Here is a 26,549-nt window from a genome sequence, read left to right on the forward strand (position 1 = left end):
GGATCCCTACCCTGGCCCCTTTTTGTTTTTTTACTTTTTTCGTGGGAAGCAGAGTCCCAAGATGGCTTCCAATACTTCCTTGTTGAAGTGTTTGCATCCAGTCCGATAGCTGCCCGAGGACAGCCAGATTTGCGGAGGATCCGCTTCCCTAGAAATGTATAATTTGTTACACTTAATTTCTCCCAAACTACTGAACGGATTTACACCAAATTACAAAACGGACAATCTGCGCAACATCTACTTTCCTGCCAAATGTGGTATAATTCGGTTCAGCGATTTGGTCTCTAAGTATGCCTAAAGACCCTTTGGAAAAATAAATGGGGGAAACGTTTTTTGGATCTATAAATACCGTACGTTAATGCAAACACTGTGCATGGTGTGGTTGACTGCAGGGCCTGGATGACTCGGATGCACCCAATCCATGCTGCGCAGGGCCTTTGGCTGTGTGGTGGGGTATGGTGTGTGAGGGTTTTGTTTTTATTCCCATTGGGCTTCAGGTCCGCAGGATTTGCGTCCCTAGAAATGTTTTTTGTTCCTTTAATCACTCTGAAACTTCTAAACAGATTTACACCAAATCGCAAAAAGCACGTCCTGCGGACTAAGATATGCTTCCTGCCAGATTCGGTGTAATTCTAAGTGTTTCAGGGTGTAGCCATGTCTAAAGATTGTAAAATCCCGATAAGCACAAAATGGGGAAAAAAGCCTTTTGGGACTCTGAAACTTTCCAGGCAGCATCTTAAGTAACTTGTACACTAGCTTTGGAATTTCATGAAGAGTTGTTAAATTGTGCCAAAGTTATTAGCAAAACAAGAATGGGAAAAGTTTGTCTTAACTTACATATATAATAATAATGTATGTGTATGTATATATATATATATATATTTGTGTGTGTTTGTATATATATATATATAGATAGACGTGTATGTTTCACTTGCCTTACCATACACTTACTTTGCATGGTAAAGGCATGCGCTTCGTTGTCACACATCCGTGAACTGCTAGTAGGAGGGGCAACAGGGTGTGACCCCCCCCCGTCCTTCCAGTCTTTGTTAGGCACTTCTTCTCTACCAACCACACTCCCACATTCTTTACAACCTACCATCTGCTCACTTGTTCTGATTGTCTGCAGAACTAATAATCATTTTGCCCCTGACAGCGGATTCCCAAGTTCGGGTGACCTCTGTGGAGCTGGAAAACAAGACTGTGACTTCTGAGATGCAGGCACTACAAAAGCGATTAGCTGAAATGGAGCAGCAGTTAAAATCCGCTGAAAACCAAAAATATGCTATCCAGAGGCAGCTGCAGGAGAACAACCGGCGTCTTAACCCCCTACGAGTGGAGCTTCAGAAAATCATTGAGAAGGTATACCAGTCGAAATTTGTGGAATGGTCTCTCTGGAATATTTATCAGAGGGTGGGTGGAGGCTTATTTGCTAGGGTGGATTAGTGCAGTGATCTAGGAGCAGCTTCCGAGTTAGATGTGAATAGATTGAGGAAAGAGGATCTTTCCATACAGGCCCCAATCATTGACAGTAAGGAAATGCTTCTTCTTAGATGTTCTTTAAAAATAAATTATAAATGGGCTGGTACCTACTCAAGCTCTCATGGAGGATGGTCCCACTTTGGGCTGTCCTCTAGGCTGATCCTCCTTCATGCTACTCAGTGGGCTTGTTCCTTCTTCAGGGTACTCCCTGGTTCCTGATTACACGTAGAGACTATCTAGACTAGTGGTCTCCATCCATTTCTGTAGCGAGAGCTACTTCTGATCAGTCAAAATCATTGAGAGCTACCGAAGGCGAAAACAACTCTTGAATTATGACCAGACACCTCCACCCCCAGCTTCCTTGACTTTAAGTCCAGTGTAAATAGAGCCAGATACTATGAATAGGGGCTCTATGACGGGCTGCCATTTGTCAGTGAAAGTGTGGTCTTTCGGGATGTATGAACATGTGTGCATATGAATGGGATAATTTGTGTATGGGTAACTGAGAGCCTGTGTACTTATGGCACAGGGCATATAATTTGCCAAATGTGGCACAGTTACATGTATAGCACAAATATACAGCCATTGTTTTAAAAGGAACAATTTTAAAGTTCACAAATATTCAAATGTGGAACATTTTTCTGCACTTTAAATTTCTCCTGTTTAAAAAATATATTTTTTCCGTTATAAATATGGCACAGTGCTCTCCTGGAAATTGCTGGCAAGAGGGCAGCTGTTTGGAAATGCAACATATTGGGGGGGGAAATGGAGAAAGTTAAAATGAACAGTTAACTTAATTTTAAGGTAACTTTTCTATTTAATATTCTCTGATTTAAAAGCATTGAGAAACATAATTTTGTTCTCACCTCCAGTATTGTGTTGACAGGGACTTTTATTTAAGAGTTAAATAGTTTAGTGTTTCAATTCTTCACCTCTGTTCCCTGGGTCATAAATCTGACTCCAGCGCTGCCCCTTATCGGGCCCTGCTATGTGCAGCCTGATGATGATGATGATGTAAAATAAACACAGCTTTCCCTTAAGGAACAAAAATTTGACTCTGTGCTTATTTAAATAAACGCAGGGCCACGAGCTACTCTGAAGAGGTCTTGGAACTACTGGTAGCTTTCGATCGACTGGTTGGAGACACCTGAAATAGACTATAGAATCTGTATCCTTGTTTTTAACCATGATTATGCCTTGAGTGGGGGCCCTGTTTTGAGATGTGATTGGCCAGGGTGTAACTCAAGAGGTTGACACAAATACATGGGGCTTATTGATAAAAGCAGCGACGTAGTAAACACCATATATCCTGTAACTTATACAAAACCAAAAACCATGGTGCATGTTCATCCTGAGTGCCAACAAGCGGTTTTCTCTAAAAGATGTACACATTAGCTCAAGCACAGTAGCCACCTTTGTTATGCAAGGAGGTACAACAGCAAACAGGACAGCAAAGACACTGGAGTGTAAAGCAACTGCAGCATTGCCATTTGCCTCTGTTCTGTGCTCTACGTCAGAGAAACGGGTTTGGGTTGGAGAGGTGGATGTGTGCTTCCCCTCTGTGAAGCGCTGAACAAGCAAGGGGAGAAGCATAACATCTGCTTGAGCCTTTAAGCTGTCAATATGCAGTGCATCTTGCCTGCTGAGTCCCGTGGAGTGTTCCTGCCTCCGGTGCTTCACTATTGATCTTGTTCCAGCAGGTCAACAACAGCTTTGCACATTCCTTAGTCAGCTTCTGCAGTATTCCTGATTTCCTTGTAGAGTCATTGATGATGGTGCCACTAAATGTCAGGTTCTGTTGTGATCTGTGCTGTGTGGGTGTTGCAGGGTTGTTTACAGATTTTGAGCCATAAATCCTCTCTGGAATCACATGCTGTGCAAGTGGTTAAGTCTGGAATTGTCTCTTTCCTCTTCTTTTTCTCCCACACCCTCCCGGGCATCATCAACCATTTGGTGGTTATGTCCATCCCCTTGTGACATTATATGGCCACAACCCCCAACCACCAACCCCCTGTTCGTAGTCACTACGTTCAAACAATTTTGTACCGCCATTGGTTTTGGAGGCATGTTCCAGCGCTCCAGGTAGCATTTAAGCTAACTAGAAACAAAAGCAGCTGGAAAACACCAAAGGAAGACCCGGAAAAGAGAGAAGACTGGGTTTTGAGAAAGACCTGAAATCTCAGATCTTTATGTAAAACTGACAATGTGTGTCCGGTAATTTATGGCTGGAAGGTTTGAGTCTTCGGGAGAGATGGCGAGTACCCGCTTTAGATTTTGCCTAGTGCCACCACAAATGACCGCAAAGTCTGCATGCATACAGGCACGAGGGACCAAAAGTACAAAGGATGTGAGGCATGCAGGGAATTTCTAGCTAGAACTGTTGGGGTTTAGAAGTATCGAAGGTGTGCACAGTTCTTGATGCAGTCACAAGGCACATTATTCTCTCTCAGGGTCCTGGAGGAACTGAAGAAACACAAGGACAAGGGTCCGGTGTCAAGTAGAATGTTGTCCACTTTGAAAAAGAGGAATTGCAGAGTAATATGCTGAAAAAGACAGATCATAAGGCCTCACCACTCAGGACACCATCATGAAATTCATTCACTCGGGCTCCAACTGAACCATGCCCCCACTACATCTTCAGCCCAAGGGCATCCAGGATCCACCTTGAACTTTCCATCCTACTCAACACCTTACTAGATTCTGCCACTTTCCCAGAAGACTGGAAGCATGCAGAAATCAAACCCATGCTGAAGAAACCTTCAGCGGACCCCAACAAACTGAGCAATGACAGACCCATCTTCCTGCTCCATTTCTCGGCCAAAGGCATAAAAAAAGCCATCAACCAACAACTCGGAATCTACCTAGAATTCAATCACCACAAGGACCAATCCAGATTCTGCAGCAACCACGCGGCCAAAGACTACATCCGGACCCTCCTCGACAAAGGAGAGACAGCTGCCCTTATCCTCCTGCATCTCTCAGCATCCTTTGACACTCATCATTAGACTTCATGGCATAGGCATCCAGGAATCTGCCCTCAGATGGATCACCTCCTTTCTCACCGACAGAACGTGAGTTCACCTTCGATCCCAAACTAATCATCTGCAGAGACCCTCAAGGCTCACTCCTCAGCCCCACAATCTTCAACATCTACATTCCTCTCATTGCCGACATAGTCGGATCCCACTGACTCAACATTTTATCCTACTCTAACAACATGTTACTCATCCTCTCCCTGTCTGAAAACTAACTCCACAGAACCAACATCCACCAATGCATGACCAGCCTAGCCAGTTGGATGAGGAATATCTGCCTCAAGTTCAATACAGAAAAGACTGAAGTCTTGATCTTTGGCCTATTACTCCATCCAGACTACTTTTCTTAGTCCCTTTGGTTGCGGAGGGGGGCTTCATCTATTAAGTCTCCTTATGACATCAGACGTGTGCCCCATGAGTTCCTGTGCTTCAAATTATTATTATTTTTTCCCCCCGCTGTTGGGTCTGGTATCTAGGGTTGCATCAGATGAAGCTCTGCAGATGCTGAAAAAGAAGAGCAGAAGTTTGGCTAACAGGCAAGGGCAGCAAAGGGAAAATATAATACAAAGGAGACCTGTAGTGGAAGAAGAGAGAGAAAAAACGAAAAGCATCAAAGATCACCAAAAATTAGGTGGACCATATGGGCAACCGGCCGTGCAGTCAGAATGCAAAAGCAGGAATCTTTCAATGGAAGTGGAAAACACCCCCTTTAAAATCTGCCCCAAGTATCACTATAAATTTGCCCACAAGGACACCCACAAAGTCTGTCATCTGGCTGCCAATGGACCACACTATTGATTGCGAGGCGTGTGCCGGGATTCTACTGAAGACGTTAAGGATTAGGGCAGAGCAGAGGCAGACGCAGCACCATGCCACTATGCAAGAACAGAAGAAGGGAAACTTGTCACTAAGAGAACTTGATCTAACAAGTGAAGAAAAGGACAACATGGGCACAGAGTTGGCTGAGGAATATGACACAGGTGAAGCGGTTGTTCAGATAAAACCAACCCAAAAAAAAAATACACAAGACTGCCTCAGCGTTGAAAACATCTAGACTCAACACATGGACACTAGTAGCGAACGTATAGAAATTCTGTGTTAAAGGACAGTCGAGAGAACACAAAGCAATTGATAGCCGTTGAAGCACCTGCTCTAAAGAAGTGGGCACTGACCAAAAGAGAGGGCACTCAGAGTTTGAGATGCCTTGAAGCCTAAGTGACAGCGATTCTGCAGGGAAAGAGACATTTCAGTGCAGCCTTCAAAAATTTCAGATCCTAACCAAGTCAGTTGGGGGTAGCTGAACCAGGAAGATGCAGAACAGGTGGAGTTCACGTAGCTTACCACACCTGGGCCGCAAGCGGACAAGCAGGAGATAATCTTTGAGGAAGAAGACCTGACGGGCCAGGGGATATTCCAGAATGCCAACGGTGTCGACTACCAGTAGCAACTCCCTGATGCCGGCTCACAGGTGGAGGGAGTCGACTTCTACTCTTCGAGGACATCCACCTCAGGATGACCTCCCCATATACAACTTGGTGGTGAAGACATCGAACAAGTATGGGGTCCAGTTAAAAGACAGGGGCGCATTTCAGAGAATGGGCTGCCTGCCTGTAAAGATCGAGAAGAAATATAAACACACTTCAAAGAGCCGGTGTGCATATGGGACAGTGCAGAGGCAGACTCCAGATTCTGGCACTCTTTCTTGCAGTGGCCACGGTGACATTCTACCCACATCCATTGTCAACCCTGCCACTCGCCCCATCCCCCCAACCCTGAGAAAGAAGAGATGGTGGGTCAAAAACTGGAAGGAAGAGCTGCAACACAGCACCAATATTGGGAAGAGGTGGAGGAGCTAATGCCACACCTCCCACAGCAGTTCCTGAGATGGGCACCTCACTCGTGGAGAGGGGAAAGACTATTGCAAACACATGCTTGAAGTCGACATTCAATGCCACAGATGCAGCCAGATGGTCACAGTGGCAACCCTGAGGTGTGGCATGCCTGGCTACGGGTGTCAGGCTTCAAAGGAAGGTGCAGGGTCATCAACACTCCCTTCACTGCAGAACAACTGTTTGACTTGACCGTAGATGACACTCTGCAACAGTTAAAGACCAACGACAAAGCTAACGTCATGAAGGTGCTGCAGTTTTGAGGATGCTAACTAAGGGGACCAATCCAGCTGAGGAGGCTAACTGGAAGGAAAGCTTTCAGGGCGCACCTTAACTGTCGCCTCTCGCCACTTAAGTCAACAGTTTGTGACAACGTTGCAGTGGCAGTTCCAAGAAACCCAGTGGCAACCCTTTCAGGGTAGGGCAGTATGTAGGGCCCAGCCCTCCAGAGGAGCAAGCTCCTTAAAAAGTGACTCCACCCACCTAACTGCCCCTTACAAAACACACATGGGATGCAGAATAGATCTTGCTGTCTGTTGCAGAATGCCTCAGAGCTTTGCTGGCTCAAATGGTACAAGGTGGCCAAGAAGCTGCGAATTGTCTTCCATTCTGGGCTGGACACCCTCAGCTGTGTTGACCGAGCTACTGCTCGAAAAACCAGGTCTTGAGACGCTTCCTGAAGAAGGTCAGAAGGTCCTCGGTCAGACGTAGGTCGACGGGGAGGGAGTTACAGGTCTTGGCGGCGAGGTGGGAGAAGGATCTGCCGCCGGTTGTGGTATGGTGGATGCGGGGGACGGTGGCGAGGGCGAGGTTGATGGAGCAGAGCTGGCATGTTGAGACTTGGAAGTTGAGACGCTTGTTGAGGTAGGCAGGGCCGATGTCGTGGAGAGCCTTGTGAGTGTGGATCAGGAGTTTGAAGATGATCCTTTTGTTGATGGGGAGCCAGTGGAGGTCTCTCAGGTGGCTGAGATGTGTTTGTGGCAAGGGAAATTAAGGATGAGTTGTGCTGAGGCGTTCTGAATGTGCTGAAGTTTTCTCTGGAGCTTGGCTGTTGTTCCCGCGTAGAGTGCATTGCTGTAGTCCAGTCTACTGCTGGCGTGGGTGACCGTTCTTCTGGTTTCAATGGGGATCCATCTGAAGGTCTTGCGAAGCATGCAGAGGGTGTTGAAACATGAGGATGAGATGGTGTTGATTTGCTGGGTCATAGTGAGCGATGAGTCCAGTATGAAGCAGAGGTTGTGTGGGTGGGAGTTGGAGCGGCTCCTAGAGTGGCGGGCTACCAGGAGTCGTCCCATGCTGATTTGTTGGAGCCGAAGATTACTATCATGGTCTTATCCGAGTTCAGTTTGAGGCGGCTTACCTCCAACCAGTTGGCGATGGCGTGAAGTCTGTTGTGGAGGTTGGTCTTGGCGGTGTCCTTCATGAGTGAGAGGATCAGTTGTGTGTCGTCCGCGTAGGAGACAATGTTAAAGCCGTGGGATCGGATGATGTTGGCGAGAAGCGCCATGTAGACGTTGAAAAGGGTGGGGCTGAGAGAGGATCCTTAGGGTACTCCGCAGATGGTCTTGGTGTCTTTTGACAGGAACGGAGGGAGGCGGACTCTGAGTTCTGCCAGAGAGGAAGGATGTGATCTAGTCCAGGGCCTTGTGGCGTATTCCAGCATGGTGGAGGCGTGTGCAAAGTGTGTGGTGAAAGTGTCGAAGGCTGCCGAGAGGTCAATGGGGATGAGGGCCACAGTTTCACCTTTGTCGAGCATGATCTCGATGTCCCCAGTAACTCTTCCTTTCCTACTGTAGTAGCTGCCAAACTGCTTTAACTTGCCGTCAAAGGCCCACACTCAGTCAGTAGGAGGCAGATACATTTCCTCCCCAGCTGGAGATCCATCATTTCAGACAAACTGGTTTTGAAATTCATTTAAAGTGACTACCTTTGGTAGCTCTGCAATACATGTTGAGAGTTCATGTTTTCAGAAATAGACGTGCTCATGTACAATGATGACTGGCTGCTCAAGGCAGGCTTTTTTTGTTAAACCGGTTTTGAGTTTTGCAAATAGTGTGCACAGTAGACCATAACAGGCACACATTCGTTATGGCCGAGAAGGCTGAAGAGCTGTCGGACACATCAATAAAGAAAGTGAAGTCATACTATAATACAGTGCAGCACTTTCATCCCTTCCTCACAACAGTTCTTATGACAGCTGCCCAAACCAATATCCCTAGACCCTACCATGCTTGGGAGGGCAGTCCCGCACCTTGTATACCAGTCTCTCCTGTTGTGCACACCATTCCACCCCTCTGCGCCACTGGGAAATGGTGGGAGAAGTGGGCTTCCTCCAGTGGGCCACGATGTCCTGCTTGGCCACCATGGTATCTGTCCCCAGGAAAGTCTTTTCAGCCCTCGTACCCCCAAACCCCTCAAGGATCCCCAATAAAAGCACCAAAAGAGGAACCTCCCATCCCAGGACCCCAGACGACTCCCACACAGGTGCTGACCAATGCAACTGAATTTTTGGACAGAGCCAGACAACAAAATAGACATCTGCAGGTGTTCCCATACAGTGGGGCAGGTTGGCCCAGGAAGGAGGCCTGCTCAGTACATCCAGGCTGGGGAGAGATATATTGTTTATAAGTTGTATGTATGTATCAAGCATAGCTTCAAGGATATAGTAATTGTAGGAAAGCGCCCTCTTTCTTGGCATGGTTACCCCTCATTTTCTGCCTGTTATCAGTATGTTTGACTGTGTCTACTGGGTTCCTGTTAACCATGACCCCAGTAGTTTTGCTCTCCCCCCTAAGATGTACCCTTTTCTTCCCACATTTGGCATACTGTCCCCCCCCCCCCCCATGTAAGTCCCTAGTATAAGGTACCTAGGTACCCAGGACATTGGGGGTTCCAGGGGATCCCTATGGGCTGCAGCAGTTATTCTGCCACCCATATGGGGGCCCATGCAAAGGGTTCAGCAGGCCTGCCATTGCAGTCTGCGTAAACCGGGTACACGCGCCCAGTTTCACTGCAAGTCACCCCTATAGTAGGCCCTCTCAGCCCAGAGGGCTAGGTGCAGGTACCTGAGTGTGAGGGCACCCCTGCACTAGCAGAGGTGCCCCCACGAACTCCAGCACCATTTTACTGGACTTTGTGAGTGCGGGAAAACCTTTTTATATAACTACTGGACACGGGTCACTACCGAGGTCCAGCTACATAATGGAAACTCCGAACCTGGGCATGTTTGGTATCAAACATGTCAGAATCATACCCCAATACTATTTCAAGTATTGGAAGTATGATTCCATGAATTGTGAGGGCATCGTAGAGGCCCCCCAGAATTGCTACCACCAGTCCTACAGGGTTTCTTGGGCAGCCCAGCTGCTGCCGCCCCTCAGACAGGTTTATGCCCTCCTGCTGCTTGATCTGATCAAGCCCAGGAAAGCAGAACAAAGGATTTCCTTCGGGAGAGGGAGGTAATACCCTCTTCCTTTGGAAATAGGTGTGACTGGCTTGGGAGGGGTGGCCTCCCCATGTCATTGGTTTTGCTTTGAAGGGCACATTTGGTGCCCTCTGTGCATAAACCAGTCCACACCAGTTCAGGGACCCCCAAGTCCCTGCTCTGGTGCGAAAATTGAGTGACCACTCCCCTGTCCATCACCACCCCTTGGGTGGTGCCCAGAGCTCATCCAGAGGGTCCCTGGGTTCTGCCATCCGGATTCTGAGGTTGGCAGGGATCTCTGGGAGCATCTGAGTGGCCAGGCCAGGCAGGTGACATCAGAGCCCTCTCCTGACATGTGCTTACCAGGTTAAGTGACCAATCCCCCTTGCAGGGCTATTTAGGGTCTCTGTCTTGGATGGGTCCTCAGATTTGGCTTGCAAGATTCCAGCAGGACTCTTCTGCAACCTTTACTTTTACTTCTGGACCCTCCAGGAAACTATAAGCTGCAGATCAACAAGGAAAACTCTTCTGCCAAGTTGTATCCAGAGTTCCTGCCAGCTTTGCAACAGTTTCCTCACCGTGCATCCTCAGAAGACTGCAACTTTTCATTCTGCACAAGAAAAATGAATCTCCCTTGGAGTGAAGGAGTCACTTCCCTGCAACAGCAGGCACCTACAGCAAGTGATGACCGGCTGCGTGGATCCCCTCTCCTGCTGAGCTGCGTGGATCCTGCGTCACGGGTAGTGGTCTGGAGTAGTCCTCTTGGTCCTCTCTCCCAGCTGTCCAACTTTGGTGGAGTTAAGCCTTTGCCTTCCCACGCAGTACAGCACCCCCGTGCCCCGCGTCTCTTGCAGCTGCCAAAGCTTGTTTGCATCTCCTCCAAGGGATCTTCAGGCAACGTGCAGCTCCTGTCCCCAGCACCCCTTCTTTCAAATACCAGCCACCTGCGTTGGTCTCCTGCGGTGTGGGATCCACTTTTGTAGTGCTTCGTGGGCTTCTTCGGTTGCTTCTTTGTCCCCATCCTGTGGGACTCCTGTGGGTGCTGCCCCTGCTCCTGCGGGCTCTCTGTGACACTGAGGGTCCCCTGTGACGCACCCTCCTGGGTTGAGTCCTCCTGGGCCTTGCTGGTCCCCAGCAGCACCTCTTTTCCACTAACCCCGAGTTTGCCATTGCCAAGGCTTGTTGGTGGAAATCCTGCACTGACACCCATCTGCAATCTTCCTTCCAACGTGGGACATCTATTCCATCCATCTGGAACTCTTCACCGACTCGGGGGCTGCAGTGCTGACCTGTTCTTCAGAACTGTCTACCAACTCCTGGAAACACAGCTGGGTGGGTAGTACCTCCTACTCCTCCTGGACTCCACTGTGACTCTTGGACTTAGTCCCCTCTTTCCATAGGTCTTATTTCTTCATGAATCCACCACTGGTTTTCTTGCAGTCTTCTCTGGGTGTCTTCTTTTTCTTCTTCTCCTCCTTTTGGGTGGTTTGGGAAAAATCCAGTGTTTTACTCCTGCATTCCTGGTTGCTGGGGTGGTACTGTGGGTACTTACCTTTGTGGGTTTCTAATACCCCTAGCTCCCCTCTACACATTTTACTTACCTATGGGTACCTTGTTCGCGTTCCATTTTTTTTGTATATGGTTTGTGCTCCCCTACGGTCACTATTAGTTGTTACTGTTTGCACTGTTTTCTAATGTTTTCTATGCCTATTTCGGATTGCTAGTGTATGTATTTAGTGTATTACTTACCTCCTAAGGGTGGGTCACCTGTCTAGTGATTTGTGGTCATCTGTGCCAAAAATAAAGTACCTTTATTTTTTTTACAACTGAGTGTTATCTTTCATGTGTGTAAGTGCTGTGTGACTACAGAGGTATTACATGAACTTTGCATGTCTCCTAGATAAGCCTTTGGCTGCTCATCCACAGCTATCTCTAGAGAGCCTGTGTAGGAAGTTGGCTCTGTATGCACTATTTCAAAGTAAGGAATAGTATGCACAGAGTCCAAGGGTTCCCCTTAGAGGTAAGATAGTGGCAAAAAGAGATAATACTAATGCTCTATTTTGTGGTAGTGTGGTCGAGCAGTAGGCTTATCAAAGGAGTAGTGTTAAGCATTTGTTGTACATACACAAGCAATAAATGAGGAACACACACTCAAAGACAATTCCAGGCCAATAGGTTTTTGTATAGAAAAATATATTTTCTTAGTTTATTTTAAGAACCACAGGTTCAAATTTTACATGTAATACTTCAAATGAAAGGTATTGCAGGTAGGTACTTTAGGAACTTTGAATTAAGAAAATAGCATACACAGTTTTCAAATAATACACATATAGCTATTTTAAAACTAGACAGTGCAATTTTCAACAGTTCCTGGGGGGAGTAAGAGTTAGTAAGTTTTTGCAGGTAAGTAAACCACCTACGGGGTTCAAGTTTGGTTCCAAGGTAGCCCACCGTTGGGGGTTCAGAGCAACCCCAAAGTTACCACACCAGCAGCTCAGGGCCGGTCAGGTGCAGAGGTCAAAGTGGTGCCCAAAACGCATAGGCTTCCATTGAGAAGGGGGTGCCCCGGTTCCAGTCTGCCAGCAGGTAAGTACCCGCGTCTTCGGAGGGCAGACCAGGGGGGGTTTTGTAGGGCACCGGGGGGGACCCAAGTTAGCACAGAAAGTACACCCTCAGCAGCACGGGGGCGGCCGGGTGCAGTGTGCAAACACACGTCGGGTTTTCAATGGAAATCAATGGGAGACCAAGGGGTCTCTTCAGCGATGCAGGCAAGGGGGGGGCTCCTCGGGGTAGCCACCACCTGGGCAAGGGAGAGGGCCTCCTGGGGGTCACTCCTGCACTGGAGTTCAGATCTTTCAGGTCCTGGGGGCTGCGGGTGCAGAGTCTTTACCAGGCGTCGGGATCTGGGAAGCAGGCAGTCGCGGTCAGGGGGATCCTTTGGATTCCCTCTGCAGGCGTCGCTGTGGGAGCTCAGGGGGGGCAACTCTGGCTACTCACGGTCTCGCAGTCGCCGGGGAGTCCTCCCTGAAGTGTTTCTCCACAAGTCGAGTCGGGGGCGTCAGGTGCAGAGTAGCAAGTCTCACGCTTCCGGCGGGAAACGCAAGTTGTTTTAAAGTTGCTCCTTTGAATCAAAGTTGCAGTCTTGGGTGAACAGAGCCGCTGTCCTCAGGAGTTTCTTGGTCCTTCTAGAGCAGGCAGTCCTCTGAGGATTCAGAGGTCGCTGATCCCTGGGGAAAGCGTCGCTGGAGCAGTGTCTTTAGAAGGGGGGAGACAGGCCGGTAGAGCTGGGGCCAAAGCAGTTGGTGTCTCCGTCTTCTCTGCAGGGTTTTTCAGCTTAGCAGTCCTCTTCTTCTTAGGTTGAAGGAATCTGAGTTCCTAGGTTCAGGGGAGACCCTAAATACAGAATTTAGGGTGTGTTTAGGTCTGGGAGGGCAGTAGCCAATGGCTACTAGCCCTGAGGGTGGCTACACCCTCTTTGTGCCTCCTCCCAAGGGGAGGGGGGCACATTCCTATCCCTATTGGGGGAATCCTCCATATGCAAGATGGAGGATTTCTAAAAGTCAGTCACCTCAGCTCAGGTTGCCTTAGGGGCTGTCCTGACTGGCCAGTGACGACTCCTTGTTTTTCTCATTATCTCCTCCAGCCTTGCTGCCAAAAGTGGGGCTGTGGCCGGAGGGGGCGGGCAACTCCACTAGCTGGAATGCCCTGGGGTACTGTAACAAAGGGGGTGAGCCTTTGAGGCTCACCGCCAGGTGTTACAGTTCCTGCAAGGGGGAGGTGATAAGCATCTCCACCCAGTACAGGCTTTGTTACTAGCCACAGAGTGACAAAGGCACTCTCCCCATGTGGCCAGCAACATGTCTCGAGTGTGGCAGGCTGCTAAAACCAGCCTACACGGGTAGTTAGTTAAGGTTTCAGGGGGCACCTCTAAGGTGCCCTCTGGGGTGTATGTTACAATAAAATGTACACTGGCATCAGTGTGCATTTATTGTGCTGAGAAGTTTGATACCAAACTTCCCAGTTTTCAGTGTAGCCATTATGGTGCTGTGGAGTTCGTGCATGACAGACTCCCAGACCATATACTCTTATGGCTACCATGCACTTACAATGTCTAAGGTTTTGCTTAGACACTGTAGGGGCACAGTGCTCATGCACTGGTGCCCTCACCTATGGTATAGTGCACCCTGGCTTAGGGCTGTAAGGCCTGCTAGAGGGGTGACTTTTCTATACTGCATAGGCAGTTTGAGGTTGGCATGGCACCCTGAGGGGAGTGCCATGTCGACTTACTCGTTTTGTCCTCACCAGCACACACAAGCTGGCAAGCAGTGTGTCTGTGCTGAGTGAGGGGTCCCCAGGGTGGCATAAGATATGCTGCAGCTCTTAGAGACCTTCCCTGGCATCAGGGCCCTTGGTACCAGGGGTACCAGTTACAAGGTACTTACCTGGATGCCAGGGTGTGCCAAATGTGGAAACAAAAGTACAGGTTAGGGAAAGAACACTGGTGCTGGGGCCTGGTTAGCAGGCCTCAGCACACTTTCAAATCAAAACTTGGCATCAGCAAAGGCAAAAAGTCAGGGGGTAACCATGCCAAGGAGGCATTTCCTTACACCTCCCCCCCCCCCCCCCCCCCCCCCCCCCCAAAAAAAAGAGGATGAGACTAACCTTTCCCAAGAGAGTCTTCATTTTCTAAGTGGAAGAACCTGGAAAGGCCATCTGTATTGGCATAGGCAGTCCCAGGTCTGTTTTCCACTATAAAGTCCATTCCCTGTAGGGAGATGGACCACCTCAACAGTTTTGGATTTTCACCTTTCATTTGCATCAGCCATCTGAGAGGTCTGTGGTCAGTTTGAACTACAAAGTGAGTACCAAAGAGGTATGGTCTCAGCTTCTTCAGAGACCAAACCACAGCAAAGGCCTCCCTCTCAATGGCACTCCAACGCTGCTCCCTGGGGAGTAACCTCCTGCTAATGAAAGCAACAGGCTGGTCAAGGCCATCATTTGTTTGGGACAAAACTGCCCCTATCCCATGTTCAGAGGCATCTGTCTGCACAATGAACTGCTTGGAGTAATCTGGAGCTTTTAGAACTGGTGCTGTGCACATTGCTTGTTTCAGGGTGTCAAAGGCCTGTTGGCATTCTACAGTCCAGTTTACTTTCTTGGGCATTTTCTTGGAGGTAAGTTCTGTGAGGGCTGTCACTATGGATCCATATCCCTTCACAAACCTCCTGTAATACCCAGTCAAGCCAAGGAATGCCCTGACTGGAGACTGTGTGAGTGAATTGGGGGCACTGTGCTCTATTTGTGGTAGTGTGGTCGATCAATTAGGCTTATCAGAGGGTAGTGTTAAGCATTTGTTGTACACACAAGGAATAAGTGAAACACACGCTCAATTACTTAACTCCAGGCCAATAGGTTTTTATATAGAAAACTATTCTATTGTTTATTTTTAGAACCACAAGTTTATTTTAGCAGGTAAATGCATTAAATGAAAGGTACTTCCCATAGTAATACTTAACTTTGAATCAATAGTGTACACAATTTTCTTTAAAATTGCAAAAAGCTATTTTAAAAGTGGACACAGTGCAATTTTCAACAGTTCCTGAGGGAGGTAAGTAAAGTACAGTTTCTGAGGTAAGTACCACACTTACGAGTTCAGTTTCCGGGGCATAGGTAGCCTACCATTGGGGGTTCAAGGTAACCTCAAACGTGCAACCCAGGGCCAATCAGGTGCAGAGGTCAAACAGGAGCCAAAAAAACGTGGGCGACTATGGAGCCAGGGGGTACTCCGGTTCCAGTCTACTTGCAGGTAAGTACCTGCGTTGTCGGAGGGCAGACCAGGGGGGTTTGGAGGAGTACTGGAGGGGCCCCAAGTAGGTACAGAAACCCCACCCTCAGTGGCACAGGGGCGGGCGGGTGCAATGCTTCTCCAGGCGTCAGATATCTTTGTTCCGGGTGGTTGGGGTCTGGGGGATCCTCTGGATTCCCTCTGCAGGCATCGTCATGGGTGTGCAGAGAGGTCAGCCCAGGGTGGACACGTCAACGGAGTCGCTTGGGGGTCATCTCTGGATAGTTGGTTTCTCTGGACTCTGGCTGGGGGCGTCGTCGGGTGCAGAGTAGTTGGACTTGCGCTTCTGGAGTGAGGTGAGTCCCTTTTTAAAGTTGGTTGCTTGGTCTTTTCTTTGGACAGGTCCCCTGTCCACTGGAGTTTCTTGGTCCTCGGTGATGCAGGCTGTCCCCTGGAGGCTTTTCTGGGGTCGCTGGTCCTGCAGAAACACGTTGCTTCTTTTCTCCAGCTTTTTGAAGTAGGAGATGGACTGGTAGGGCTGGGGCCGAGTCAGTTACTGTCTCCTCTTCTCTGTAGGGTTTTCAGCTCAGCAGTCCTTCTTTCTTGAGGTCGTCAGGAATCTGATGATCTGAATTCAGGGTCACCCCTAAATACTAAATTTAGGGGTGTGTTATGGTCAGGGGGCAGTAGCCAGTGGCTACTGTCCCTGAGGGTGGCTACAACCTCCTTGTGCCCACTCCCTCTGGGGAAGGGGGTACATCCCTATTGGTCCTTATCCTCCCAAAGCAAGATGGAGGATTTCTCAAGGAGGGGGGGGGGGGTCACTTCAGCTCTGGACACCTTAGGGGTAGTCCTGGCTGAGAGTGTAACTCCTCCTTGTTTTTCTAATTGTCCCTCTGGAGTTGCTGCCAAAAGTGGGGGCTTTTCCAGGGGGGCGGGCATCTCCACTGGCTGGAGTGCCCTGGGGGCATTGTAACACCAGGCCTGAGCCTTTGAGGCTCACCGCCAGGTGTTGCAGTTCCTGCAAGGTGGGGGAGGTGTGAAGCACCTCCACCCAGTGCAGGCTTCGTTTCTGGCCCCAGAGAGCACAAAGGCTCTCACACCAGGGGGTCAGAACCCCATCTCTCAGTGGCCGTCTGGCACAGAACAGTCAGTCCTGCACTGAAGGATTGGGTAAAATACAGTGGGCATATCTAAGATGCCCTGTGTGTATATTTGTGTCATAAATCCAACACTGGCATCAGTGTGGATGTATTATTCTGAGAAGTTTGATACCAAAATTCCCAGTATTCAGTGTAGCCATTATGGAACTGTGGAGTTCGTTTTGACCAACTCCCAGACCATATACTTAATATGGCCACACTGTTCTTACTCTGTGTAAGAATGGACTTAGACACAGTAGGGGGCATATTGCTCATGCAGCTATGCTTCACCTGTGGTACAGTGCACCCTGCCTAGGGCTTTAAGGCCTGCTAGAGGGCTGACTTACCTATGCCACAGGCAGTGTTTTGTGTGCATGGCACCCTGAGGGAGATGCCATGTCGACTTTGCCTTTTTCTCCCCACCAACACACACAATCTGCAATGGCAGTGTGCATGTGTTAGGTGAGGGGCCTCCTAGGATGGCACAACACATGCTGCAACCCTTAGGGACCTTCCCTGGTCACAAGGCCATTGGTACCACTGGTACCTTTTACAAGAGAGTTATCTGTGTGCCAGGGCTGTGCCAATTGTGGAGACAATGGTACATTTTTAGTGAAAGAACACTGGTGGTGGGGCCTGGTTAGCAGGGTCCCAGCATACTCTGTCAAGACAGCATCAATAAGTGCAAAAAGTGTGTGTGGGGGGGTGTAACTGCAACAAGAAGCCATTTTCCTACACTTTGCATCTAATGAAGTGGTTGGTTCCAGAAACATATGCCTTTTTTACTTTTTTTTTATTTTATTTTTTTAAATATATATGTTGTGGACGTCACCACCATTTGGTGGTAAGTCCAATCCTTGCGTGACACCAGACAGCGCCCCAGAAATTCCTGTGCGGTCACCATCTTCATATTCTTTTTTCACTGTTGAGACCGGAAGCTCAACTGAAGAGCTCCAAAGAATTCCAGGAAATAACAGGAGAAGAAAACCGAGGAACATCGAAAGTAAAGGGACGAACATTGGAACAGATGAGCCTTCTAGACCCCAACATGGTACCCCACCGGTGAAGCTCCCATGGCCGGAGAATAAAGATGATGGCGGCAGCAGAGGGTCGCGGAAAATATCCCTTGTAAATTTTGCCCCAACTGCCACCACAAGTTCATGCAGAGGGATCCACACAAGGTCTGCTATCTGGGCCTGTCGAAAGACCACAAGGATGAAGATTGAAAAGCCTGTGCCAAGTTTGTGCGAAAAACTCTCAAGGTACGACGCTGACAGAGGCTACCACACCATGTCATGGCTAGCACCCAAAAAACACAAGAATCCCTGAAAGACCCTGGCCTATCCAGCAAAAACTAGAAGAATGTTGAGAAGGCTAAACCAATGAAAGGGACATCGAAGGTGCCACAGCTGACGGCAAAAGAAGGGAAGTGTCTAGGAAGGCAGTGAGAGATGCTGAGGGAAGACGACAGCAGGTAACAAAAATGCCTAGTCATGAACATTACATCCTCAGACTCAAGGTTCTCGAAAGCGGCTTCAGCATTGAGACATCTGACAACTGAAGGATAGCACAAACTTAAGGAGCTGTATGAGTCCCAACCAAAGGACACTGATGGAAGCAAATCTTTGATGAAACCCTCAATGCAAACGAGTGCTTGAGAGGAAATGAAGTAGAAGAGCAAAGACACGGGGGCAAGGCAATCGGCAACACCAAAAGGAAGACACCACCTACACTCTACGTCTAGCAAAGAGCGTTTGAGGTCAAGCAGAAAAGACCAAGACCCGAGGCCGAAATGGCGGCCTTTCTCCAGAGGAAAAAGAAGTTTGATGAATCCCTGAGAGGGGGAGAACGAGCAGCCAGGTATGGAGGCCCCGGCACCCCTTAGAGCTACACGTGGAAGAACGAGTAGTGCTGCAAACTCGAAGGCAAAGAGGAAGCAGCATTCGAGGTGCCCAGCCAGTTCGTGGACACGTGGATGACCTAGATACAGAAAGGTGTAGACACCTACCCCTCGAGGTCTTCACCCCCAGAAGACAGGTCCTTGGACCACAGCCTCATCTAAAGGGCAGCAGACACGTATGGGGTACAGTTAGAGTAAGAAAATGAGGAATCCTTCTTCCTACTGGAAACCCTTGTTCCTTCCCAGAAGGCAGTCCTCTATCTGCCCATGATCCCCAGAATATTCTACCAGGGTGAAGTTGGTTTCAGAGAGCCAGCCACTGCAAGGACAATAACCCGTCACATGGATAAGTACAGGCATTCCCCACAGGACCCTAAGTGTTTCAAAGGGAACACCCCTGCAGATTCAATCATTATGTCCGCAAGAAAGAGAAACCATGCCCCCATATGAACAGGGCCTTGAGGTGCCTGCAGATGCAGGGGAGTGACTCCTTCGCTCCAAGAGGAGATCCCTTTGTGCTTCTAGGTGAAAACGGGCCTTGTGACCCTGGAAGATGCACAGCCTTGGATGTTGCAAAATTCTTGCAGGATCCGGAGAAACAATGTTGCAGTGGGAGCCTTCCCTCCTGAAGCAGACGTGTTGCGGTTCCAAAGCAGACTAGCAGCGGTTCCAGAGGCCAGTAGCAGAAGATGTCTTGCAGAGTTCCTTGGAGAGTCATGTGCAACGAATCTGATGACCCACCCGCGAGGGAGCCCTTAAGTAACCCTAAAAGGGGCTTGGTCACTCTCTGAAGTGACCCACCTATCAAAGGGGGTGTCAGGGACGTTGTCTACCTGGCCTAGCAAGTCAGATGCTCCCAGGGGCCTCTTACTATCTTGTTTCCAAGATGGCAGAATCAAGTGGCCACCGGACAGAGCTCTGTGCAGCTACCTAGGGAAGGATCTGGTCAGAGGGTGTTCATTCCCCTGTCCTTTGTGCAGTTTCGTGCCAGAGCAGGAACCGGGGGTTGCTGAACTGGTGCAAACCAGATTATGCTAGCTTGAAAGCAGTTTGGTGCCATAGGGAGGCTACCCCTCCCCAGCTCAGTAACACCTATTTCCAAAGGAGAAGAGGTTGTGTCCCCTCTCCCACAGGAAATGCTTTGTTTTGCCTTTCCCTGCTTGAGCTGGTCAAGCGGCAGGAGGGCAGTATCCTGTTTGAGGAGCTGCAGCACCGTGGGCTGCTCACAGACTCTGAAAGACTGGTAGGAGCTGTAAAGAAATGGCTCCCTGTTGCAGTTACCCCCCACTTTTTGCCTGATACTGATGCTGACTTGACTGAGAAGAGTGCTGGGACCCTGCTAACCAGGCCCCAGCACCAGTGTTCCTTCACCTAAAATGTACCATTGTATCCACAATTGGCACACCCTGGCATTCAGATAAGTCCCTTGTAACTGGTACTTCTAGTACCAAGGGCCCTGATGCCAAGGAAGGTCTCTAAGGGCTGCAGCATGTCTTATGCCACCCTAGAGACCCCTCACTCAGCACAGACACACTGCTTACAAGCCTGTGTGTGCTAGTGAGAACAAAATGAGTAAGTCGACATGGCACTCCCCTCAGGGTGCCATGCCAGCCTCTCACTGCCTATGCAGTATAGGTAAGACACCCCTCTAGCAGGCCTTACAGCCCTAAGGCAGGGTGCACTATACCATAGGTGAGGGTACCAGTGCATGAGCATGGTACCCCTACAGTGTCTAAACAAAACCTTAGACATTGTAAGTGCAGGGTAGCCATAAGAGTATATGGTCTGGGAGTCTGTCAAACACGAACTCCACAGCACCATAATGGCTACACTGAAAACTGGGGAGTTTGGTATCAAACTTCTCAGCACAATAAATGCACACTGATGCCAGTGTACATTTTATTGCAAAATACACCACAGAGGGCACCTTAGAGGTGCCCCCTGAAACTTAACCGACTGTCTGTGTAGGCTGACTAGTTCCAGCAGCCTGCCACACCAGAGACATGTTGCTGGCCCCATGGGGAGAGTGCCTTTGTCACTCTGAGGCCAGTAACAAAGCCTGCACTGGGTGGAGATGCTAACACCTCCCCCAGGCAGGAGCTGTGACACCTGGCGGTGAGCCTCAAAGGCTCACCCCTTTGTCACAGCCCAGCAGGGCACTCCAGCTTAGTGGAGTTGCCCGCCCCCTCCGGCCAGGCCCCACTTTTGGCGGCAAGGCCGGAGAAGATAATGAGAAAAACAAGGAGGAGTCACTGGCCAGTCAGGACAGCCCCTAAGGTGTCCTGAGCTGAAGTGACTCTAACTTTTAGAAATCCTCCATCTTGCAGATGGAGGATTCCCCCAATAGGGTTAGGATTGTGACCCCCTCCCCTTGGGAGGAGGCACAAAGAGGGTGTACCCACCCTCAGGGCTAGTAGCCATTGGCTACTAACCCCCCAGACCTAAACACGCCCTTAAATTTAGTATTTAAGGGCTACCCTGAACCCTAGAAAATTAGATTCCTGCAACTACAAGAAGAAGGACTGCCTAGCTGAAAACCCCTGCAGAGGAAGACCAGAAGACGACAACTGCCTTGGCTCCAGAAACTCACCGGCCTGTCTCCTGCCTTCCAAAGATCCTGCTCCAGCGACGCCTTCCAAAGGGACCAGCGACCTCGACATCCTCTGAGGACTGCCCCTGCTTCGAAAAGACAAGAAACTCCCGAGGACAGCGGACCTGCCCCAAGAAAAGCTGCAACTTTGTTTCCAGCAACTTTAAAGAACCCTGCAAGCTCCCCGCAAGAAGCGTGAGACTTGCAACACTGCACCCGGCGACCCCGACTCGGCTGGTGGCGATCCAACACCTCAGGAGGGACCCCAGGACTACTCTGATACTGTGAGTACCAAAACCTGTCCCCCCTGAGCCCCCACAGCGCCGCCTGCAGAGGGAATCCCGAGGCTTCCCCTGACCGCGACTCTTTGAACCTAAAGTCCCGACGCCTGGGAGAGACCCTGCACCCGCAGCCCCCAGGACCTGAAGGACCGGACTTTCACTGGAGAAGTGACCCCCAGGAGTCCCTCTCCCTTGCCCAAGTGGAGGTTTCCCCGAGGAATCCCCCCCTTGCCTGCCTGCAGCGCTGAAGAGATCCCGAGATCTCTCATAGACTAACATTGCGAACCCGACGCTTGTTTCTACACTGCACCCGGCCGCCCCCGTGCCGCTGAGGGTGAAATTTCTGTGTGGACTTGTGTCCCCCCCGGTGCCCTACAAAACCCCCCTGGTCTGCCCTCCGAAGACGCGGGTACTTACCTGCAAGCAGACCGGAACCGGGGCACCCCCTTCTCTCCATTCTAGCCTATGTGTTTTGGGCACCACTTTGAACTCTGCACCTGACCGGCCCTGAGCTGCTGGTGTGGTGACTTTGGGGTTGCTCTGAACCCCCAACGGTGGGCTACCTTGGACCAAGAACTAAGCCCTGTAAGTGTCTTACTTACCTGGTTAACCTAACAAATACTTACCTCCCCTAGGAACTGTGAAAATTGCACTAAGTGTCCACTTTTAAAACAGCTATTTGTGAATAACTTGAAAAGTATACATGCAATTTTGATGATTTGAAGTTCCTAAAGTACTTACCTGCAATACCTTTCGAACGAGATATTACATGTAGAATTTGAACCTGTGGTTCTTAAAATAAACTAAGAAAAGATATTTTTCTATACAAAAACCTATTGGCTGGATTTGTCTCTGAGTGTGTGTACCTCATTTATTGCCTATGTGTATGTACAACAAATGCTTAACACTACTCCTTGGATAAGCCTACTGCTCGACCACACTACCACAAAATAGAGCATTAGTATTATCTCTTTTTGCCACTATCTTACCTCTAAGGGGAACCCTTGGACTCTGTGCATGCTATTCCTTACTTTGAAATAGCACATACAGAGCCAACTTCCTACAGGAGCATTACTGGGGGGTCCTCTGGGGAGCCTCCAGAGTGCTTGGGATCATGCCCCCATTGCTGGCATAAATATTGGGGAATGATTCCGACATGTTTGATACTAAATTGAAACTAAAAATGCCTATGTTTGGAGTTACCATTATGTAGCCAGACCACAGGTAGTAATGTGTGGCCAGTACATAGCTGAATTCCTGCACTTACAAAGTGGAATTATAACTGGAGTTCATAGGGGCACCTCTACTCATGCAGGGGTCCCCACACACACAGGGAGCCTGCACCCTGCCTTTTGTGCTGGACAGGCCTACCATAGGAGTGACTTACAGTGACTGGGTGTAGTGACAAGCAGTGAAAAGATGCATGCACCTTTTCACACAGGCTGCAAATGGCAGGTCTGCAGACGCAGTTTTCATGGGCTCCCTTGGGTGGCATAATACATGCTGCAGCCCATGGGGGGGAGGGGCTGTTAACCCAATGCTCTAGGTACCATAAACTAGGAACTTAGTGGTACACCAGTATGCCATTTGTGGGGGTGTAAGGAGTACCAAGGCAACTAAATGTGGAGGAGAGAGCACAATCACTGGGGACCTGGTAAGCACAGGTGGGGCAGTGCTTCCACACCTGTTTGCCAAACCACCCACATTTCAACCCATCATCCCCCAAGGAACCAAATACTCCTATGTAATCAGATGCACAGCATGTGAATCCAGATAAAGGAATCCTGCTGCAAAACAAAATGGTTACTTAAACAGTGGTAGTTTTGCAGCCTGAAGAGTTTTGTGGATTCACATGTGGCTCACCAGCCTCACCGGAACAGGAAACAGTCGAGGTGAGCAACACGTCAATGGGCGTTCTAGCTAGGACTGCTGCCAGGAGAGTAAAGAATCGAAAGATGTGACCATGCACGGGAATTTCTGGGATGCTGGTGTATCACAGATGATGGAATTACCACCAAATGGTGGTCAATAAATAAACTCTTCAGGCCTCAAAACTACTCCTACTGGTAAGTAACCATTTTGTTCACTAGAGGATCTACCAGAAAGAGCATTACCAAAAGTAAGTAACTTGTTTGTCTAGGTTGTGTGCTAGCCTTTGGATAGACTTGGTAATATGTTTGGGGTTCTGTATGAGGTGTGGTCTGCTCCTGACAACCCCCTGCATCCTTGTAATCAACGTTTTCTTGTTCTCTTCAGACCAATTATTGCCTAAATCCGAAGCAACAGAAGGATGTGAAAGACAAGGAGGTGAGCAGCACGCAGAAGGATGTGGATGTGACTGATGAGGATACAAAGGAGGCACAGCCCATCAATGAAACCGATTAGCTCTATAGGAAGGTGGGACACTGGACATGCAGTCCCTCAAGTTTGAACCTTGGGCTCAGCTTGGCCAAGTGGAGGCTGAATTTTTGACAAGCAGTTAGGTGAAGATGTTTGCTGCTAAACAGAAAAAGCCGTATCACAGCCAAGCCATCCAACAGTGAGGGGACGATGTTGAAGGAAGACAACCATCCTGAGCCCAACCAAGGCTTCCAACTGACCAGGGACACTGCCTAAGAAAATATACAACAAAGTAAATAAGTTTAATGTACTAGGTGCGTTCCCATAGCAACACATCATGCCCAATCCACAGGCAAGACCTCCTCCTGAACCAGGCCACTACCCTACAAATATACAGCCAGAGACGCATACAAACCCTCAATCATACAAGGTCCTTACCCCTGGAACACCGAGTAGACTTAGTCCTGAGGCAAGATATCCAGCAGAGATAGGGCACTGACAAAGGAATGCAGCAAGTCTAAAACCCAGCTCTCAACAGACATTGGAGACAGCCCTAAAACTGGAGCCATCCAAACCCAATACTTTGAACTCAGACACTGTCCAAGAAACTCAAATAACTTGCTATGACCTTCTGCAGCAGGGACTTCAATGCACTGCTGCAGGAATTGTCATACCAGCTTGAGCGCCAGCTACGACCACAATCATACAAGGCACACTGCTCAATGAATACAACCAGTCTAAACCCAAAAAAGAATTGCAAAAGACCAGAGACACTGCTCAAGAATTCTATTCAAGGAGCACAACCATCCTCAATGCAACTAAGCTTAGAACAGTGAAATGCACTGCCAGGGAATGCAGAACCATACTGAGCCAAGGCTCCCAACGTGTACTACCAAGCTTTGTAATGCTGTCTCTGATATGTGCCACGAATCTGTCCCTGAGAAACCACTGAAGACTTTAGTGTTATGGACTAATATGTGCAAGCAGTGCTGCACAGTGTAAAACATTTCTGAGCTGCCTTGTGATGTGTGTGTTTCGCAGGTTGTTTCCTTGAAGATTGTGCTTTTACTTGATGTCCATGAGAATGTTAGCAGTTAGTGTGGTCCAACATCTGTCTTGACACTCATGTGCTAACACTTGATCTCTCATGTCCTTTCTTATTCTCTCTTCTATACCCAAAACTCTTCAGAGTGTATGTGTTCGCCACAGATGAGCATACAGGGAACGCTGCAGTTTTACCCTGACACCCTGCTCCTGAAGGAAGTGAAGTAAACAGGTTTAAATTTGAGAATGATACATGCCTTCCTTTAAAAACAGAGGCAGGCCTTTATGGTCCACTTGTGTTGCTGTTTGGTAGAGTGTTGTGTGTGTGTGTGTAGGCATTCAAGGTTATCGGTTACCTCAAATGTGCAAGTATTTATTTCCTATGGCCAAGGGCAGATATACCTAGCCGTTGTGGGTGGGATTAACCAATATCCTCATAGTCTGGGGAGAGTCAGTACAGCCAAAACTACATTTGGTCCAGGTCCTGTCTTGGATGTTTTTTAGTTTGTTAGCATATATACTGAAATATCATTTGTCAACCTCAAAACGAGATCACATTTAGTACGTTCAATATCAAAGTCGCCCCTTCACTGCCCTGATTAAATAGGTACATTTTTATGGTGTTGCCACTTTATTCGACCTTTACAAGTTGTGTTGTCGATGAGGATTAGAAAGTCACCACTATTAAAGCAATATTTACCCACTCTTTCTGCTAGATATTGCAGAAACCGGATATTCTTCTGCACTGTGCAACAACTGTTGGAGAGATCAAGAATCTCCTTCACTAATGGGTATGGGTTCTGGCACAGAGGCCTGCCAAATCCTTCGATTGTCTAATCTTCATGCTTGCCCAGAAAACGTAGTACTATGTTTTAAATGATATATCACAAAAGGAATACCATGCTAGTGCCAATTAGCACAGCTAGTGCAGCTTGACCTGGTTCTACAGTTAGTGTAGCTCCTCCCTCTACTACCAAACTGCACCTCACATGTCATTGTCTGATGGGTTTACCTGGCCTGGAGGTATTTAGCTTACAGAGCGAGGCATTGTTGATGAGGCCTCTCGTCATGGCCATCAATGAGTTGTCAGTATTGAAAATAACCTTTGAATACCCAAAACACTGAAACAGGCTATATCAAAGTGTGTTTTTAGTTCTCAAGATCAAATTACCCCCCACCCCCACCATGCCAAAATGCGTCCTTGTGCATTGTGTGTAATGAGTGATGTTATCCCTGCTAGATCTTAATGACCTGTTGATTAAATCATGAAATACATGTTCGGTGAAGCGTCTTAAGTCTGTATGGGGTGTGTGTTGCTGCCCTGCCCCACAGATGTACTCTGTCCAGAAGTCTAGCCCTGACAACGTTACATATTGCATGCATGCACAAGGAAGTGCCTTGACTAAGCTCCTGTCTGGTTTCTGAGAACGAGACCTGAACAGAAAAGCATCATAATTTTTCACAATCCTACATACATTTTCCCTTAGTTATGTACGTAATAGTGTCCTCCACAATTAAACAAATCCACGTTCATCTTCTGGGTGAGATATCAGGGGCGGCTCCTTCATAGGGGCGGAGGAGCATCACCACCTCCTGCCTGCAGCTGCAAACCTTTTCCCAAAGAACAATCATAAACT

General features: G+C 48.7%; 1 protein-coding gene across 5 annotated transcripts in view; it reads left to right on the forward strand.

Moving 5' to 3' along the window:
- The window catches only part of CCAR2 (cell cycle and apoptosis regulator 2), a 566,602-nt gene extending 540,415 nt beyond the window's left edge, over positions 1-26,187 (forward strand). For all 5 annotated transcript variants that reach the window (XM_069214048.1, XM_069214051.1, XM_069214050.1 and 2 more), the window contains 2 exons: positions 1,157-1,362; positions 23,785-26,187. In XM_069214048.1, the coding sequence (XP_069070149.1) occupies positions 1,157-1,362; positions 23,785-23,913 (335 nt within the window). In that variant the 3' untranslated portion in view covers positions 23,914-26,187. The remainder of the gene's footprint in view (positions 1-1,156; positions 1,363-23,784) is intronic.
- The last annotated feature ends 362 nt before the right edge of the window (positions 26,188-26,549 follow it).

This window comes from Pleurodeles waltl, chromosome 11 (assembly GCF_031143425.1).
Source record: "Pleurodeles waltl isolate 20211129_DDA chromosome 11, aPleWal1.hap1.20221129, whole genome shotgun sequence".
NCBI lineage: Eukaryota > Metazoa > Chordata > Amphibia > Caudata > Salamandridae > Pleurodeles > Pleurodeles waltl.